This window comes from Carica papaya, chromosome 2, assembly GCF_054855325.1.
Source record: "Carica papaya isolate Zhongbai chromosome 2, ASM5485532v1, whole genome shotgun sequence".
Lineage (NCBI taxonomy): Eukaryota > Viridiplantae > Streptophyta > Magnoliopsida > Brassicales > Caricaceae > Carica > Carica papaya.
Window position 1 is genome coordinate 224,296 of NC_142310.1, and position 18,797 is coordinate 243,092.

Sequence of the window (18,797 nt, forward strand, 5' to 3'; positions counted from 1 at the left end):
AATTACTAACTATTATTTAAAAATTTAATTAACTCCTGTATTTAATTAAAAAATATAATTTATTGTTATATTTAAAAGTGAAAATTGAGATGTCAACACGTGGCATCTTCTGGTTTTACATTTATATTTAATTAAGAAAAAAATATCTGGATTAAAGGTAAAATATTTAAAAAATTTCTATTTATTACACATATTAACTGAGCAAAAGAAGTCAAATCAGATTTAACCATTCATTTATTACCGTCTTCGTCTACATAACTGTTCACACCACCCTCGGGCAATGCCAGTCGCAGATGCTTCGAATTCAGACTCCGTTCTGAATGCCTTCCCCTCTTCGTCTCCTCTATAAATTCCATTTCAGAATAGCTATTCGGGACTTGATTTTCGCCGACGATGCACCTGCTCGTCAAACTTCTCCGATCACCGCTGTGCCGTCGCTAAACGAAGTGAGTTCTCTTTTTTAAAATCGTCGTTTTTAAGATTCCGCCATCTTCTGTCTTCTTCGGTTACATCTATCTATGTACATAAACACACCGACTATATTACTTGACGCGTATCCGTATATATTTACATTTTTTGGTCAGGTACTAACAATTTTCTCTTGTTTTTTTTTTTGGTTTTTTGTTTTTTTTTTTCAAATTAAAATACATTATTCTTATACGATTTGTTGAGATGGAATCGGATTGACGGATGTCATTGAGAGATACGTGTTTAACTGGTGAAATTTGGTGGATATATACATGTATGTTAAATAGACAGTAATATGTCACAATGGTAGATTCAGTGTAGTGTTTTTTCTTCTTTTTGTAAAAGAAGATACGGTAATAGCGTTCTGATATTCTAATTTATTAGTCAATGAATATTCAATTTAAAAAGAGAATTTTTTTGCTAAAATATAATTCTGATAATCTAATAATATATTTCCTCGATTTTGTTTTGCCTCAAATATATATATATATATTATTATATATTTTCAAAAAATATTCAAAATATTTAAAACATTTAACTCTAATTGTTTTATGCAAAAATTTTTTACGCATAATTTTTTAGTAGATATCATGTATCATCTTATGTAACAGGAAAAAAAATTCACAGGTGGATCTAATTCAAGTGTAGAATACTATGACTACATAAGGAGAGAATCTAATTCATTTAACATTATTCCGCCTGTATTCTGATATGTAATCATTCGAAATCATTCATTGATTCTTATCAGGTCAATTTGACTTCTGAATTCGACCTGAAGAAACAACGTAGTGACGACTGTTGTCCTGAATTTTTATCAGATCAGTAGCGGTCGTGACTCCTCAATCCCTCCGGAAACCAACAAGAACCAAACCATGACGAGAACAACCATCGATTCAGATCACGTCCGCGATTCGCCGGCAGCTCTATCGGAGGTGGTACTACATTCCGCTGCTCCTGACAGAAATCGTCTTCGTGCTGTTCCAGCTCCAGCATTGCAGAACAAGGTGCTTCTTTTTTTTTTTTGTTTCTGAACTACACCAACCTTCCGAATTCTATGCATGAATCATTATGTTTTCTTTAAAAAATATATATATATATCATATAAATATATGAATACAAATATTCACGATGATGCGCACATATTTTCTGCTGTTGCATGTATAATTTTTTTTATATGTATAATTTTTTTGGGTGAGATGTATTTATGCATATAATTGGTACCCACATACATATATATACATATACACATACATCTACAGTGTTCCTTGAGGAAATATACATAATAATATGATGTACATACTAAGTTTATAAATTATTTTTCTCATAGGTCTCACTGATTTTTTTTTTTCTTTTGTTTTCTCGAGTGAGAAGCGTATGTATATAAGTTCCTAGGAAAACTAAGCGTATGTATATAAGTGTATGTATGTATAGAAGCGTATGTATACGCTTATATATATATAAGTGTATGTATATATGATTTTTCGCATATGTATATAAGATTCATAATTTTATCTCTGTCTTCTCTACTTATAATTTAAAAAATAAACTAAACAAAATGGCCCAAATGTCTAGTCGTTTCTTGCGGAGAATTTAAAGTCAGAATCTCTTTTTAGAATTGCTTTATTTAATTGGTTGGCTGGTTAAATACCTTCTTTTTTTTTGGTTTTGGATATTAATGGAATTTTTTGTTTGAACAATGAACAGAAATATATCAAATGGGAAACTATACTTCTTGCGTACAAGACAATAGGAGTAGTGATGGGGTCACTTGTGACATCTCCATTATATGTGTATCCATCAATGCCATTGAGTTCTCCAACAGAAGCAGATTTCTTAGGAACTTACAGCATTATCTTTTGGACTCTCACACTCATTGGTGTTGTCAAATATGTTTCCATTACTCTTAATGCTCACGATCAGGGTGAAGGTAATTTCCATTTGAACTCATAACCATATTTTATATATTATTTTATTTCATGATTCTCTATTGAAATTGCAGGTGGAACGTTTGCCTTGTATTCTTTGCTTTGTAGACATATGGACATTGGAATTCTTTCTCCCAAACGGGGTATTTCAAATAATTCCTCAAGTCCTGACTCACTTTGCACCACTCAGAACAAAAGCAAACTTGTCAAATTTCTGGAAGGGAGCCTTCTTGCCAGACGAGTCTTACTTTTTGCTGCTATATTGGGCATGTGTATGCTAGTTGGTGACAGTATACTCACGCCTGCAATGTCAGGTTTTATCAGTTCTCCCTCTTTTCTCTTCTATATCTTTGGACCCCATGCATATCAAGCCATAAATAACACAGCAGATCATCTCGTACAGCTTAGGTTTTTTGGATAAGTTAGTTCAATGTTCTTACAGCTTAGGTTTTTTGGATAAGTTAGTTCAATGTTCTTATATTTTCTAATTTTTTACAGTTTTGTCCGCAATTGAGGGATTGAGAGCACCTTTCCCCCAAGTTACTGGTGGTAAGTATGAGGTTAGATTATTCTAACTTTAATACAAGCTTGAGAGACATAATTGTTGCTTCTTGACTTTTGAATTTTTGTTGGCGTAACTTTTTAGATGCTGTGAAAGGTATTTCTGCAGCAGTTCTAGCTGCTTTGTTCTTGTTGCAAAGATTTGGAACCTCTCGAGTGAGCTTCTTGTTTTCTCCTATAATGGTTCTATGGACTTTGTGTATCCCGCTTATTGGAATATACAGAATTATACATCACTACCCATCTATCTTCAAAGCTATGTCACCACACTATGCCTTCCTTTTATTTGCAAGAAGAAAAAAGCAAGGCTGGTTGTTGCTTGGCGGCACAATCCTCTGCATAACTGGTATATATGAGTGATAAAAGTCTATTTCTTTATTCATAATTTTCTTTTTAGCTTCTTCAGTCTTTTGTTATATTCTCTTTCAGGCTCAGAAGCAATGTTTGCGGATCTTGGCCATTTCGATAAAGCTTCTATTCAAGTAACTTTTAATATTTTCGCATATTTAGTTTATAAATATATAAAATTGATTAATTAATTAAGAATTAATCTTTTTTTCTTTTTTTTTTTCTGAACAGCTAGCTTTTTTGTGTACCCAGTATCCATCACTTATTCTAACATATGCCGGACAAACGGCTTATTTGATCAAGAATCCAAATGATCTTGGTGATGCTTTCTACAAGTTTGTACCAAAACCAGTTTACTGGCCAATGTTTGCTGTAGCCACATTAGCTGCCATTGTTGCTAGTCAGTCACTGATATCAGCCACATTTTCTGTGATTAAGCAATCAGTTGTGCTTGACTATTTCCCTCGTGTCAAGGTGGTGCACACCTCTGATAGGAAGGAGGGCGAAGTTTACTCGCCAGAAGTCAATTACATTCTCATGATTCTCTGTGTATTTGTCGTGGTTGCTTTTGGAGATGGCAAAGCTATTGGAAATGCTTATGGTAAAGTAACTACAACTATTTCTTTCTTATTTTATTCTTTTAAATTCAAAATTGAAAGGTTAAAACAACCATAGAATATTCATTTTAGTCATAGCTAAAATTATGGATGCCTAGTTGGTAGAACAATCTGAGTTTGAGATAAATTTGGGACTAGTTTTGGATATTTGCTAACTACTAATGAATTTAACATTTTTCTTGTAGGTGTTGTTGTCTCTATGGTTATGCTCATAACCACTGTATTGTTGACTCTAGTCATGATCACAGTATGGAAAACTCACCATGTGCTGATCGTGCTATACTTCTGTGTGTTTTTTACCTTGGAAAGTTGTTACGTGAGTGCAATTCTCTCTAAACTCTTAAAAGGAGGATGGATACCTTTTGTGGTATCTTTAGTTCTTGCGTTCATCATGTTTGGTTGGTTTTATGGAAGGCAAAGAAAAATGGACTATGAGTTAACTCACAACATAGATTTGGGAAGACTAGAAATGTTCTTGTCGGATCCAAGCGTCCATAGAGTTCCTGGAGTGTGCTTCTTTTACACAAGCATTCAAGACGGGTTCACGCCTGTACTCGCACATTATGTCAGAAACATGAAGTCTTTACACAAAATCACGATTTTTACTACATTTAGATACTTGCTAGTCCCGAAGGTTCCAAGGCATGAGAGGATTATTGTCAAGAAGCTGGCACTCAAAGGACTCTACAGGTGTATAATTCAGTATGGATACGCAGACTCATTAAATCTCGAAGAATATGATTTAGTGAGTCAAGTGATTGATAGTATGAAACTACACCTAGAGAGTTTGTTCTCCAATTATCCATTAGAGATTCAAGAGGATTTTTCGGATTTGGAAGAATCAAAACTTTCCGATATAGTGCACGTTCGGGGGAAGACAAGGTTCTATGTGGGAAAGAAAGGTAGCTGGTTTGATAGAATCGTTCTAGCTTTCTATGAAGCCTTGCACAACAACTGTAGATCAGCATTGCCTGCGTTGAATACACCGCAGCAAATTGAGATCGGCATGGTTTATGAGGTCTGAATATGACGGAAATAAGATTTTGTCAGTTGAATTGAAGTCTTGGATGAATTTCTTTTTAGCTTGTTGTATCTTCTTGTTCAAGAAGTATGTTACTTCTGAATGTTATGGTTTGAATACTTTCAGTTGAATATGGAGGAAATATAGTTTGCTTTGAATTATTTTTTAGCTGGGATATAATTTTTGCATCCAATTATTCTTTTATAGACAATGTTGCCTTTGTTATATAAATTGACTATTGAAGGTCAAATTTTCTTCTTATTTTATTTTTAAAAAAGACATAATAAGAAAATTTTACCAAAAAGAATTAATTTATTTTTATTTGTTGTATCAGAGAGAAGCATTTGTTTCTGACCCAAAAAAAAAAAAAAAAGAAGAAGCCATTGATAAAAGAATTATTTTAAAGATAATATAAATGATATTTTAGTCTTTGACTGCTGTGTGTGTTGGTTCATATATTATAAATTCAAATCAAATAGTAGAAAATGTAACTATTAAAACAAATAAAATCAGGTCAAAACTTTGACTTATTAGTTGAACCAACAATATGAATTGTATTCAACATTTTACATATGTATATATGTATATATATGTATATATATTTCACTTAAAAAGGCGAATTTATTGGAGATAATTTATTAGAATACATTTGCATTTGCTTTCTTTTGTACGACATTTATTAGTTAAAATTTAGACCATTTATTTTATTTGGCAGATTTTAAGATTGCTTAAATTTTAAAATATGCTAATAATTTATTATATTTTTTAAAATTAATATTTGTTAGATTATAAATTATATAATATTTCAAAACATTTTTAAATCATTCAACCATTGAATCGTCTTTCCCCATCTGTGCACCCAAATAATTCTGGGGTGACATTAGTCACATAGCTTGCCATTCTAAGCACACATAATCAAATCAATTAACAAAAGAAGAGTAGAAGGAAACAGAATGAGAAAACCGAAGCTCCGACTCAAGGTCAGCTTTGTATTCAGCCATGATAAATCTCAAAAGTTATAGGCCGAATGATTCAGATTTCCCCACTGAGAACAGGTGTTATATTTTGCAATTCATATTTCCATAATGAACAAACTATATACCGTTCATAGAACCTGGTGTTTTCCTAACTTCCCTTTAACTAAGAAAATTTTGCAACTCTGAGTTAGCAGCCTGAAAGGGTAGCTAGCTCGGACACTACCCAAAGAGCATGAGGGCCACAGCAAAAGGCGGGGGCAGACAAGGTTCAAGGTGCTGACCGTTGAAGAAGTCTATATGCAGATTACATGCTAGTGAACCCTGCATATTTTATGGTAGTGATAACATCCCATGACATGCAGATGATCATATGCTTCCGGAATAGGATCTCGGTGTCCTTTAGGATACCAATAGCAAAAAAGGTCAGCTAAACAGCCAAACCACTATAAATTACACCAGCAAAACCATTAACAATATCATGCATCTTATCCCCATAACAAAGCAAGTAACCCCGTATAAAAGATTTACTAACAGAACCAGACCAATTAGCGCGCTCTCTTGCAACTACTAGTGGCACTCAATGATCATCTTGCTGCCATCAGACTTTGGTGTGCCTTGATTCTTCAGAGCTCTCTTTTCTAGAATATATACACAGATTGAAGGAAGATTTAGAAAACAAACATTTTAACTGAAAAGAAAAAGGTTACAACTAACTAACAGAAGAAAACCATAAGTGAAGCAAAGATTTGAAAGTAGAAAAATAAAAAGGTTCCATCAAGGAGCAGCAAAGCAGAGGGCAGAATTGACACCCGCATACATAGCACATCCCGGGTACAATCCCCTTCAATTACGATATGGACCATAGTCCTTTAACGCAAGAGATATGTCTAGGCTCTTAAATTGGTAGATCAACTGAATTTGAGAACACGTGACACAATAAAGCAAGTGTAACATGCCTATAGTCCTCAGAATGGATACAGAGTCCACACACATAATCATTAACCTCAAAGATATTTTTCTCAGGCCTCACTTGGTCCACATACCTTTCTTTCCGAGTTCCCTTGTATAAATACTAATATCTGCGCCCATCACATAACCCTTATTACTGAACTTCAGATGAATCAGAGCTATGAGACTTTTAAACCTCTCCTCCCTCTTCAATATTCCAATTAACATAATATTATTTCTTATATAGGTCGAAAATGTGGCTAAAGAGTTGTCTCCTCATGAGATTGTCTACTTGGAAAGATTCACAGCTGATTTTAATAAAGGAAGAGATCCTAGAATTCTATATCAAGAAAAATCAATAGCGAGACAAGAGAAAAAAATATACTCTAAAATCTGGATAGATGCACAAAATTTACCTGAAACTTTAGAGAAAAATTAAACTTCACAAAATAGATTCAGGTGGTATCTTCCTCGCCTAGTGACATGAGAACCGGTGAAATTTTAAATGGTTCAGATATTGAATAGCTGAGCTGGTAATTGACAAGCATTGGCCCAAAAATATTGAACTTTCCAGCACTGTTATAAGCAACTTCGGCATCGGAACATTTCTTAAAGACCACTCTGGCTCGACTGGTCTCCCTATCAACTTCTGTGTCAGATTCCCTTATTGGTCCAAAGTGCCTAAACATTTTGTTTAGGTTTGTCTCTGAAGGAAGAGCATCCATCTCAGAAAAGTTCATCACTAGTTCAGCTGGTGCATTCTCATCTATATACCCAGGTGGTTTCTCTGGTGCTGGCTCAATGTTGCTATCAGAATATCGCTTTCTTGTATATGGCCTACGACTTTTTTGGTTTTGATTTTGATTTTGAATGGGTTTTCCCAGTTCAACAGGCACAATTTGATATCCTCCTTTTTCACTTGGTTGTTGCTCTTCAGTACCATTCTGTATTACTCTGTCTGTCCAATAAGTATCATTCATGTCCTCAAATTCGAACGCTTCAGAAGACCCAATATTAGTACTGGATGTCCTTTTTCTTTTACCAGATGTTTTGTCTGCAGAAGGCTGATCCACGACTACTGAGTTCCTAAAATCTGAGAAGAAACTAACAATAATGTTCAAAAAATTATATCCTCTGAAAGGGTCTAGTGCTGCTAAGTGAAGCTGCGAAAGCAACTCATCTAGTGACGAATAATCTGTTGACATAATTGTCCCTTTCCTCAGGGCATCACCAGAAGCCTCCATGGAAACATCATATCCATCCACAACAAGACCATCACTGCTTCCTTCCGCCTTTAAAAACTTGTCACTACTAGACTTCAAAATAGCCGAAGGAGACCCAGTGATTTGGCTTGCAGCTCGACGGATGCATTCGCCAATCTTGAAGGATGGCTTAGGAAAATTCGGGGCTATCAAAGAAACCTTTGCAAGGGAAATGGTTTTCCTCCCTTCATGCTGGGATTCATCATCAACTGAATCAATGGCCTTCCGTTTCTTGCCAGAAATTGCTGAAATGGATTTATTGCTTACTTTCTCATCAGGTCCGATTTCAACATCTGGAGAATCCAATGCGTCACCCATCAGTTCAGACAAACTTCTTTCTTTTTTACTATGATAATCCTTCAAATTGTGTTTACGTCTGTGGTATGAGCTCCCAAATATTAAAGTATCCTGGCCCGAAAAATTCTGCTCATGATCTTTATAAGCTCCAGTTCCATGCTCAGTTATATTGTCCAAATCCATTTTGTCCTCAACAGCTGGGGAGTTTACATCATTTTCCACCGAAGTACCACAACATTGGAATTCAGGCAGCTCATTGTAACCCTTTAAACGATAAAATGACAGCAAATGAGCCTTAGCTATCACAAGCTCCAATTGATCAGCCCCTCCAGAAGGAGACTGTGCCAATGCTTTCACATAGTCAACTAATTTGTCAGGTTGAAAAGAGTTCGCACTTGCTAACCTGTCCAAACCATCTCTCATACTTGATTCTAGGCGAATTCCACTGTTCTCAACAATTTGGAATCTGATCCTGTCATACACATCATCATGCATGCAAGAGCATGCCAGACCTAGCTCCTCGCGTCTCGATACTTCTTCCAAAGCACAATTTACAGCATTTTGAAATGTTTCTGAACTACTTTGCCTCTCTATTTGCGAGAAATGCATCCGGAAAGGCTTCAATAGAGATGCCTCATTCCAAGCAAATGTTCTGTCTCCAAAATACGCAACCAAAAAGCAATCCTTCTTATGGTACTTCATTGCCTTCTCAGATGCATCTGCAGGATCAAATATCTGACCAGGCCACCATGGGTGGCTCCTCACTTTACCCCAGACTAAATCAGAAACAAAAAACTCACCTTCATCTCCTCGTGGCAGCTGATAACTAGCTTGGTGTGCATTAACCAAACTTTCAGCCTTAAGTGCTGCCTCTTTAACAATTTCCTCACCGCTGTTATCAGGCTCCTCTGTATCAGTAATATGCTCCACAACTTCTATCCCTTGCTCTTCATGTAACATAAAGTGTTCAATACTGACCGTTTGTTCCTCAGTGATTTTCATACTTTGCCCTTTACTTGGATCAACATCAGAAAGGACATGCTCTGCCCTCTGTTTCAAGCTTTCTAGGACTTTCCCTTCTTTATCTTCTTCCGCAAGGCAAACTTCACCTCCATCCCTAACTTGTGCATCTATTTCTAGATTTTCATACACTATTTCACCTTTCATGCTCTTATCATTCCCTGAGCACGACTGCACATTGTCCAAACTACTAGAGTTGGAAGCTTCGTTTGGAAATATCCCTTCTATAGCTGTAGCTGTTGTACCCTCAGTTCCACTAATTACTAGAGTCTGATCCAACGACTCTGAAGCCACACATACATCACCATGATTTTCAATGCTGCCATAGGCTGTCTCAGCCTTTACCAGCTCCTCTTCAATTTCTACATCCTGCTGTCCGTGCAGACTGAGCTGCTCAGCACCAGTGACTTGTTTTTCAATTTCCATCTGTTCTACTGTACTTGGAACTGCCAAATTAAAATCACTATCTGCATTTTTATCCAAACAGTCTGATAAATTTTCTTGTCGATCACTTTCAGTAGACTCTTCTATTCCACAATTAGGTTTAAGAACCTCCTGATTGTCCATTGCAGCAACTTTCTCCACTTTGTCACTCAGATTGCTACCAATTTCAGTGGGCATTATCTCAGCCTTCATGTGCTTAACATTCCCTGAGCAAGTAAACACATCACTGAAATCAATATAATTGGTAACATCAAAATTTGGATCCGAAAAAACATTATAATCCATGGCTTCAACTTCACCTCTATCAGCTTCTTGAGAAGATTGACTTGAATGTCGTGAATCCGCAGATAGAGTGCCATCCGCAGTATTATTAATTGCCTCAACTTTTCCTTCTTGTTGTTCAGCTTCTTGTTTGTCAATTTCAATCTTTTGCACCGAGTTTGAATTAACCTGAGCAGGACAACAAGTGGTATCCTCATCTAGGCACTCCTCAAGGTTCAACTGTGGATCCTGTTTAACACTTGGAAGCTCCTTGCCGTCCATGTCTGCATCTTCAGCTGCAACAATTACTTCACTTTTCTGACCCAGACTACTTGAATCTGCAGGTAGACTACAACTGTTTCCAGTGCTACCATCAACAGCATCAACCTTATCCACCTGTACTTCTGCTGAACAATCCAAATTTCTATTAACACCATCAATTTCCGCACAATCTTCCACATCTCTCCCTCCAATAGCATCCCTTATTTGTTCTTTGGAATATGAAGGAACTGCTAAGTCTGGTTCTGTTCCTTCAGAAGCCGTCACAGCTGCTGAAGTTTGATCTATTTTTGAGATGGAAACCATGTCACTGGTTTTCTGATGCAAGCTATTTAAAGCTTCAGGTATATCATGACTGTTTTCAATGTCCACACCAACATCTTCAGTTTTCTGATTCAAGTTATTTGAATCTGCAGATAAATCATGGCTACTTTCAGTTCTTAGACCAACGACTTCAACCTTTTTCAGCTCATCACCAACGACTTCAACCTTTTTCAGCTCATCACCAACGACTTCAACCTTTTTCAGCTCATCACCAACGACTTCAACCTTTTTCAGCTCATCACCAACGACTTCAACCTTCTTCAGCTCTTCTTCAATCGAACAATCCAAAGTTCCATCAACAGCATCAATATCCATGCTATCCTTCATATTTTCCCCTATAGCAGTGTCGCTTGTTTGTTCTTTGGAATATGCATGAACTGCAGAATCTTGTTCTCTTCCTTCACAATCGTTTGTGGTTGCTGAAGATTGATCTTCCCTGTTTGAGCTAGAAACAGTTTCCTCAGTTTTCTGATGCAAGATGCTCGAATCTGCAAGCACATCATGGCTGCTTTCAGTGCTCATACCAACTGTCTCAACTTTCTCTAGTCGTTCTTCTGTCAAACAATTCAAATTTCTATCAACAGCATCAATATCCGTACCATCTTCCACATCTTGTCCCTTTGCAGTATCACTTGTTTGTTCTTTGGTATGTGCATGACTGTTTTCAGGGTTCACACCAACATCTTCAGTTTTCTCATCCAAGCCAATAACAACAACGTCGATATGAACCTTTTCCTCACCCATACTTGTACTTAAGAAAACAGCTACACGGACAAGAACCAAAACAATAAGTACAAAACCACAGTTCATTCAGCATACAGGAACATAATCAATCAGTATGCTGAAGGATAAAACTTTACCACGAGTTGATTGGATCAATTTATAAAATAAGATATATGCAAAGAATTGTATTGTACTAGGATTACCTTATTAATATTAAGCAACATACTATTACAAATCTTTTATTTGGATGGGCAGAGAAAAAAAAGAAAACTAAAATTACTATTACATACTGGTCTCCACCTAAGATTTGGATAAAAAAATTAAACAAAAACGGTAAACTTTAACTTACGAGAACATTGGTCTTCCTACCAGAGCAGCAAACACACTATAAAATTCAATAAAGGGCAGTGGTAGCACAAGCAACTAACAAAAACAACTACAAATAGAAATAAAGTTTACAAGATCAACTACCCCTAACAATAAACTTTGTCAAAATTCTCACACCTCCCCACCCAGAGCTAAACCAACAAATTCATGTTAAGTCTAATTAAGCATACCCGGAAAAAGAAAATCAAATTTTACAAAAGGAAAATAAAGTATTGTATTCATGGAATATCATAATGAAGTCAACGAGCTGATGACATGTTTCTCATTTTCCTCCATCCAATTTCTTACTAACCATGCAGAAAGGGAGAGAACAAGATCTAGGCGACAACAGTCCTGAAAAATCGAACAAAAAAACCGACATCAGTACACACAAATCAATTCAGTTTGACGAACAGAGGAAAAAAGGTACAAATGGGAAGAAATAACACACGGAATTTAAATCCAACTTAAGAAAAAGGATAAAATCCAAAAGATACACATAAAGGGAACAGAACCTAACCAGTGAAGCATAGAGGTGGCCACTAGGTGAAGAAGAAGAATAGACCGGTCGAGCTAAAAAGTCTTCCGTTCCGAGATCTAAATGTATATATAATATAAAAACCCTCTGTGGCAACTAGGGCTTCTTTCTCTGCCGTTCGATTGGATATTTGCTCTTTTAAATCAACGATTATTAGTATGACACGTGTATCACACTATTTAACGTGCTTTATCAATTTCCCCGTCCGTCGTAAAGCTTTACAGTGACGTCCAACTCCTCGGGCCGTCTTTGTTAACCCGAGCTCCGGATTTTAGCTTTATCTGGGTGTTTTTTTTTTAATTATTATTATTTTCAAAATGATAACTTCATTTTCTTTTGGAAATTAAAGAAATTCGTATTTAAATTAATTGTTATATAAATAAAAATAAAATCAGAAGTTTATATTATGAGTTCATTATCTAATATTCAAATTGAAGGTGGAATTCATATTTATAAAAAAAAATTTAATATTTTTTAATATTAAATTTTTTCTTGAAAACCTCAAATAAGTATTTAATTTTAAGTAAAAACATAAATCTTAATATATATTCAAATTAAATTATTAATTTATTTATTTTTATTTTTAGTTTTTTTTAATTTATGTTTATATCAACTCATTTATATACTTGTATTTTAAAGAATTACATCGTTGGTAAAATAAAATATAATTTTACATTATTTTAAGGTATTAATCGATAAAAATAAAATATAAATTTTTAAGGTAAGATAAGTTACAAGAAAACTAAATAAACTTCTAAAACTCAATAAATGAACTCTCTTAAAATTTTAAGCCACTTGACGAGAGAAATCATCGAAATTTAAAAAAATAAAAAAAAAATAACATATGTTATTGACTTATATAATGGTCAGTAATACATTACTTATTTATTTAATAATTTGAAAATAAATTTTTACATTCTAGTATCTTACGTTATAAAAAAATTTTAAATAATGAATGACATATAATTTAATATTAATTAAATACCACAGACAGATATTAATAATAGCATAAAAATTTTTATAAAATATTTAATATTCTTACACGTTATTTTTATAAATTAATAATTTACTGAATACTAAATTACTAACAAAAATATATTTAACATATTAATATGAAATTTACAAGAAAAGTAAAACAGATTATATTAACCATAGTGATAACAACAAATCACTCTTCATCAATCCAAATATTCATATATATCATCATGTACATTAACCATAGGCCACATTAACATATATAGCATCTATACAATAGAAACAATTAGTATGATGTATATATGTGTGTATATACTTGTAATGTATATATCTATATATACATATACATACACAAAACAATATACACTCTTTTGTTTAATTTAAACAAATTATAATTCAATAAATTTTAATTAATTTATCTATGAGCGACCAATTGAAACTGGTCAAAAGTCATACACCATTATAATCCAACGGTTGTTATGAAATAGTAAAGATCATAACTAGGGTTTTTAACAAAGGCGGCAGAGGATTTGGGCGTCATGGTATATCTAATAGTTGTGTACACGTGGCAAGCTATTGGTCGTTGAAACAAAAGAGCAAAATTCCAATCTAACGGTAGATAAAGAAACCCTAACGGAAACTGAGGGCTTTATATATACATCTTTCCGAGGAAAAACACTCACAGCTTCTCTGCATTTTCCATTGTGTTTCTCAATCCAGCGGCGTTCTCTCTGCTTTTCTGGTAAGCTTCTCCCTCTTGCAGCGCAACGATCTATCCGTTTCTCTTGTGCTTTGTCTTGAGATTTTAAAAATAGTAGTACGGTTTCTTTTTCTCCTGTTTATATGTGATTTATTTGTTTATCAAATGAAATGGATTTGTGCTTGTGGTCGTGAGAAATTCGTACGGTTGTTTGGTATTGGTGTTGCTCGGATCTTGTTTTTGTTCTCCATCTGTTTGTTTAGTTAGAAGTTGGAAGGGAAAAAAGATGAGAAGCACTTCGTCAGCTCGGTTGCTTGCTTACGATATTTAATGTATGCTACTTAATTTACGTTTTCAAAAACTTCGATTTTCTTTTTTCTGGATTTGCTTATCCTAATCTGATATGAATTTATTGGGTTAGATCTGAGTAGGTTGTAATGATTTTGGCTAAGTTTACTGTTACTGGTATTGCAAATTTAACTGTTTGTTCATTGTGCCTTCTGCTGCTCTTTATTGAATTTCGTCCGGCTTTGTTTTTCATTTGATCAAAACTAAAGGATTTGTGATAGTGTGTTTATTAGATTAATGAAGTGATAGAAACAAATGACGCATTGCATTTAGCTAGAATTTAATGCTTACTTTTTTTGAGGAATGTTTCAATGCTTACTTTGACCAACCTACTTGTTGTAAAATTTTATATTTCAGCATATTGATTGATTATATTCCTGAATGGTGAATAAAGTGTAGTTTTATACTTATCTTTTTGGTTTTTGTTCATTTAACAGTTTTCGTAAGTACCATTATGGGTAAGGAAAAGGTTCATATCAACATTGTGGTCATTGGCCATGTCGACTCTGGAAAGTCAACTACCACTGGGCACTTGATTTACAAGCTTGGAGGTATTGACAAGCGTGTTATTGAGAGGTTCGAGAAGGAAGCTGCTGAGATGAACAAGAGGTCGTTCAAGTATGCTTGGGTGCTGGACAAGCTCAAGGCCGAGCGTGAGCGTGGTATCACCATCGATATTGCCTTGTGGAAGTTTGAGACCACCAAGTACTACTGCACTGTTATTGATGCCCCTGGACATCGTGACTTTATCAAGAACATGATTACTGGTACCTCTCAGGCTGATTGTGCTGTCCTTATCATTGACTCTACCACTGGAGGTTTTGAAGCTGGTATCTCTAAGGATGGTCAGACCCGTGAGCATGCCCTCCTTGCTTTCACCCTTGGTGTCAAGCAAATGATTTGCTGCTGCAACAAGGTTAACCTTTTGTTTTACTTATTTTCTTTGGTTTCTTAAAGAGGAATTTCAATTTTGCTGAAATCTTTTACTGACAGTATTTGATTATTTTGACAGATGGATGCCACCACCCCCAAGTACTCAAAGGCAAGGTACGATGAAATTGTGAAGGAAGTGTCATCCTACTTGAAGAAGGTTGGTTACAACCCCGACAAGATTCCATTTGTTCCCATCTCTGGATTTGAGGGTGACAACATGATTGAAAGATCCACCAACCTTGACTGGTACAAGGGCCCAACTCTTCTGGACGCTCTTGACTTGATCAATGAACCCAAGAGGCCGTCAGACAAGCCCCTTCGTCTCCCACTTCAGGACGTGTACAAGATTGGTGGTATTGGAACTGTTCCAGTGGGACGTGTTGAAACTGGTGTCCTGAAGCCTGGTATGGTTGTTACTTTTGGGCCCACTGGATTGACAACTGAAGTTAAGTCGGTTGAGATGCACCACGAGGCTCTCCAAGAGGCTCTTCCTGGCGACAATGTTGGGTTCAATGTTAAGAACGTTGCCGTGAAGGATCTCAAGCGTGGGTTTGTTGCCTCAAACTCCAAGGATGATCCTGCGAAGGAAGCAGCCAACTTCACATCGCAGGTTATCATCATGAACCACCCTGGGCAGATTGGAAATGGCTATGCCCCTGTGCTCGACTGCCACACATCTCACATTGCTGTGAAATTTGCGGAGATCCTCACCAAGATTGATAGACGATCAGGAAAGGAGCTTGAGAAGGAGCCCAAATTCTTGAAGAATGGTGATGCTGGATTTGTTAAGATGATTCCAACCAAGCCCATGGTTGTGGAAACTTTCTCCCAGTATCCTCCTCTTGGTCGTTTTGCTGTGAGGGACATGCGCCAGACTGTTGCTGTTGGTGTCATCAAGAATGTGGAGAAGAAGGATCCTTCCGGTGCTAAGGTGACCAAGTCTGCTGCCAAGAAGAAGTGAACTGTGCAGTTTGCTTGTTCAATTGGATGCCGGCCTATTGAGTATAACAAGGAGTTGGATCTTGCAAGATGTTTGTCTGTGGGTTATTTAATTTCCCGTTTCGATTGTTATAGTTGTAACTCATCGCCTTCTTCTCGTGGCTGCCGCTCACAGAACTGGGTTCTTGACAGACGGTGGACATTTGGGAAGTGATTTTGGGTCAATTTCGTGTCAGAACTATGTTTCTATGTGATGCATTTAAATTTCTGTCATTGTTTTTAATTATGTTCGAGGTAGTTGTGTTGTTAGCTCCTTGGATACTCAATTGTTTTTCAGAGAGGCTTTTTGGATTATTAATTTTCTTAGAGTATTCTGTTTTGTGGATACTTGATTGTGTTGCATGATTACTTTGTAGCTTCATTCTCCTATAGCTACTGTAGAACAATTAGGCTCCAGGATATTTGTTAGTTAGAGGCCTTGATTTGTCGGATGAGATTCCCATTTCACCAAAGTGAGAATTAAGTATTGATGTCAAGAATTCTAAATTGCCATATGTTTTGAAGCTGTTATCTCTTGATGACCATATATTTTTCGTACCAATTCGATGAGTTTTCAAGATCGATTCCAGCATTCATAATGTTGAACTATAGATTTCTTCATACCTTCTACCTCATCTACCTTGTAATTATCTTACCGGCAGTTCTGAAAATTTTGTTCTTTGTTTAAGAAAATGTCTTTTGAAGTCTCAATTATTTCTTGGTGACCATATATTTCTTTTTTAGTGATTTACGTTTCTGGCCTGCTACTTGTGTTTAGAAGCTTGATGATTGTCTGCAAATCTTGTGTTTAATCTTGGTTGAATTCTTTAATAAAACACAGACCGCAGGCTTTTGCAGGATGAGTATCAGAGAATTTATTTAACATTTTGCAGTAACGTAGTAAATATTGTGCGTTAACATTTGTAATTAGATGTCTACAGAGTGTTAATTGCTTAGTATGCTAAATTACAAAATTCAATCTTGTGAGTTTGACTCGTAATCCAGCTCCTTTGTCTCCCATAAAACCAGCCAAACATGATGAACCAGAGGATTAATCCTCTAGGAATTTTAATCATAAGGACACTCACATAAACTCCTTCCAGCACAAAGAACACATAGAAGAAAAGTGCAACCAGCACTGCACGAGTCCTCATGATTACAGTTCTTGCATACAAGAGAATAGGAGTAGTGATGGGGTCACATGCGACATCTCCCTTATATGTGTATCCATCAATGCTGTTGAGTTCTCCAAGAGAAGCAGATTACTCAGAACTCTTCAGCATTATCTTTTGGACTCTCGCAGTGTTATCGAACTGTTCTCTCCGATCATTCTCAGTCGCCACTATATTTGACAACACCGATGAGTGTGAGAGTCCAACTGATAATGTTCTGCTTCTGTTGGAGAACTCAATGATATTAATGGAGACACATATAAGGAAAATGTCACAAGTGACCTCATTACTACTCCTATTGGCTTCAATTCAAGAAAAATTAAAGATTACTTGAATTGAATTCTTATTGAAATGGTTTTTTAACATCTTTTGACCCTGAAAATTTTAAAAAAAACTGAAAGAAAAAAAATTACCAATAAAGAAATAGACTTTTATCAGTCATGTATACCGGTTATGGAGAGAATTTTGCCACCAAGCAACCAGCAGCCCTGCTTTTTTCTTCTTGCAAATAGAAGGAGGGCATGGTGTGGTGACATAGCTTTGAAGATAGATGGGTAGTGATGTATACATACATATGAATTTATAGTAGTAAATCAAACTTTTGATTATAGCTTTGAAGATAGATGGGTAATGATGTATACGTATATATGTATTTATAGAAGGGAATTAAACTTCTGATTATCTCATGGGTTACGTGTATTTGTTAGAAGGAAATTTGTCTGTTGATGAGGTTTTGATGTGTCACCGCTATAAATAGATTTATAGTGAATTGCAAGGCACTTAAATCCCTTCATTTCTCTCCAATTCTTTTCTTTTTTCTTTTTTTTTGAAAAAGATAATTATTTTTAGAATTTTAATAAGAACAACATTGATATTTATAACGTATGAGTATATATTGTTTTATTTTAAAATAATTTCAAATTAAGATTAATATAGGTGTATTTGAGTCAGCTACCAAATTTTCATATTGCTTTTGAATGACTTTAGAAATGTGCTTAAATATATTCACTACTATTTTATTTATATTTATTTTAAGAATCGGGTTTAAATTACATTTGGCTCTTTATTTGTCCAATTAAAAGTCTTTATTTAATCTAATTTTAAATGATATACGAATAACTTGATCTTGCTGACGTTCATTATAGAGCAAATTACTACAGTATTACTTGTACAATGCTTTAACATTCATACAGAGCAAGGTCACATTGAATTAGCAGGCGTCTGAGTAAGTGGATACAAGTGTGTGTGTGTGTGTGTGTGTATATATATATATAGGGTGGCGACCCATTGAGTATAACAAGGAGTTGGATCG

General features: G+C 35.4%; 3 protein-coding genes across 5 annotated transcripts; 2 read left to right on the plus strand and 1 right to left on the minus strand.

Annotated features, from left to right (window-relative positions):
• Window positions 1–211: 211 nt before the first annotated feature.
• Window positions 212–5,098, plus strand: LOC110814568 (putative potassium transporter 17). Of its 2 annotated transcripts, none has more exons than XM_022042062.2 (9): window positions 212–446; window positions 1,287–1,472; window positions 2,173–2,395; window positions 2,468–2,707; window positions 2,892–2,942; window positions 3,040–3,300; window positions 3,384–3,436; window positions 3,534–3,903; window positions 4,105–5,098. In XM_022042062.2, exons 1-9 carry the CDS (start codon window positions 321–323, stop codon window positions 4,941–4,943), a joined length of 2,349 nt encoding a protein of 782 aa, XP_021897754.2. In that variant the 5' UTR covers window positions 212–320; the 3' UTR covers window positions 4,944–5,098. The 2 variants fall into 2 exon arrangements, with proteins under 2 accessions (XP_021897754.2, XP_088068503.1); XM_088212377.1 differs by having other exon boundaries at window positions 289–446; window positions 1,217–1,472.
• Window positions 5,099–5,891: 793 nt separating this feature from the next.
• Window positions 5,892–12,505, minus strand: LOC110814574 (uncharacterized). 2 transcript variants are annotated; one of them, XM_088212379.1, is made up of 5 exons: window positions 12,362–12,504; window positions 12,155–12,195; window positions 10,188–11,516; window positions 7,282–10,094; window positions 5,892–6,555 (listed from the first exon to the last, which is right to left on the minus strand). In XM_088212379.1, exons 3-4 carry the CDS (start codon window positions 11,494–11,496, stop codon window positions 7,321–7,323), a joined length of 4,083 nt encoding a protein of 1,360 aa, XP_088068505.1. In that variant the 5' UTR covers window positions 11,497–11,516; window positions 12,155–12,195; window positions 12,362–12,504; the 3' UTR covers window positions 5,892–6,555; window positions 7,282–7,320. The 2 variants fall into 2 exon arrangements, with proteins under 2 accessions (XP_088068505.1, XP_088068504.1); XM_088212378.1 differs by having other exon boundaries at window positions 7,282–11,516; window positions 12,362–12,505.
• A 1,434-nt stretch (window positions 12,506–13,939) lies between these two features.
• LOC148268631 (elongation factor 1-alpha) lies at window positions 13,940–16,661 on the plus strand. Its single transcript, XM_088212380.1, has 3 exons — window positions 13,940–14,096; window positions 14,840–15,318; window positions 15,415–16,661. Exons 2-3 carry the CDS (start codon window positions 14,857–14,859, stop codon window positions 16,294–16,296), a joined length of 1,344 nt encoding a protein of 447 aa, XP_088068506.1. The 5' UTR covers window positions 13,940–14,096; window positions 14,840–14,856; the 3' UTR covers window positions 16,297–16,661.
• Window positions 16,662–18,797: the final 2,136 nt, after the last annotated feature.

Bases quoted from the DNA above. Each gene is read 5' to 3' on its own strand.
- LOC110814574 (XM_088212378.1), bottom strand. From the start codon at position 11,496: ATGGGTGAGGAAAAGGTTCATATCGACGTTGTTGTTATTGGCTTGGAT.
- LOC148268631 (XM_088212380.1), top strand. From the start codon at position 14,857: ATGGGTAAGGAAAAGGTTCATATCAACATTGTGGTCATTGGCCATGTC. The intron at 15,319-15,414 runs GTTAACCTTTTG...TTATTTTGACAG, and splicing joins TGATTTGCTGCTGCAACAAG to ATGGATGCCACCACCCCCAA.
- LOC110814568 (XM_022042062.2), top strand. From the start codon at position 321: ATGCCTTCCCCTCTTCGTCTCCTCTATAAATTCCATTTCAGAATAGCT. The intron at 1,473-2,172 runs GTGCTTCTTTTT...AACAATGAACAG, and splicing joins CTCCAGCATTGCAGAACAAG to AAATATATCAAATGGGAAAC. The intron at 2,943-3,039 runs GTAAGTATGAGG...GTAACTTTTTAG, and splicing joins TTTCCCCCAAGTTACTGGTG to ATGCTGTGAAAGGTATTTCT.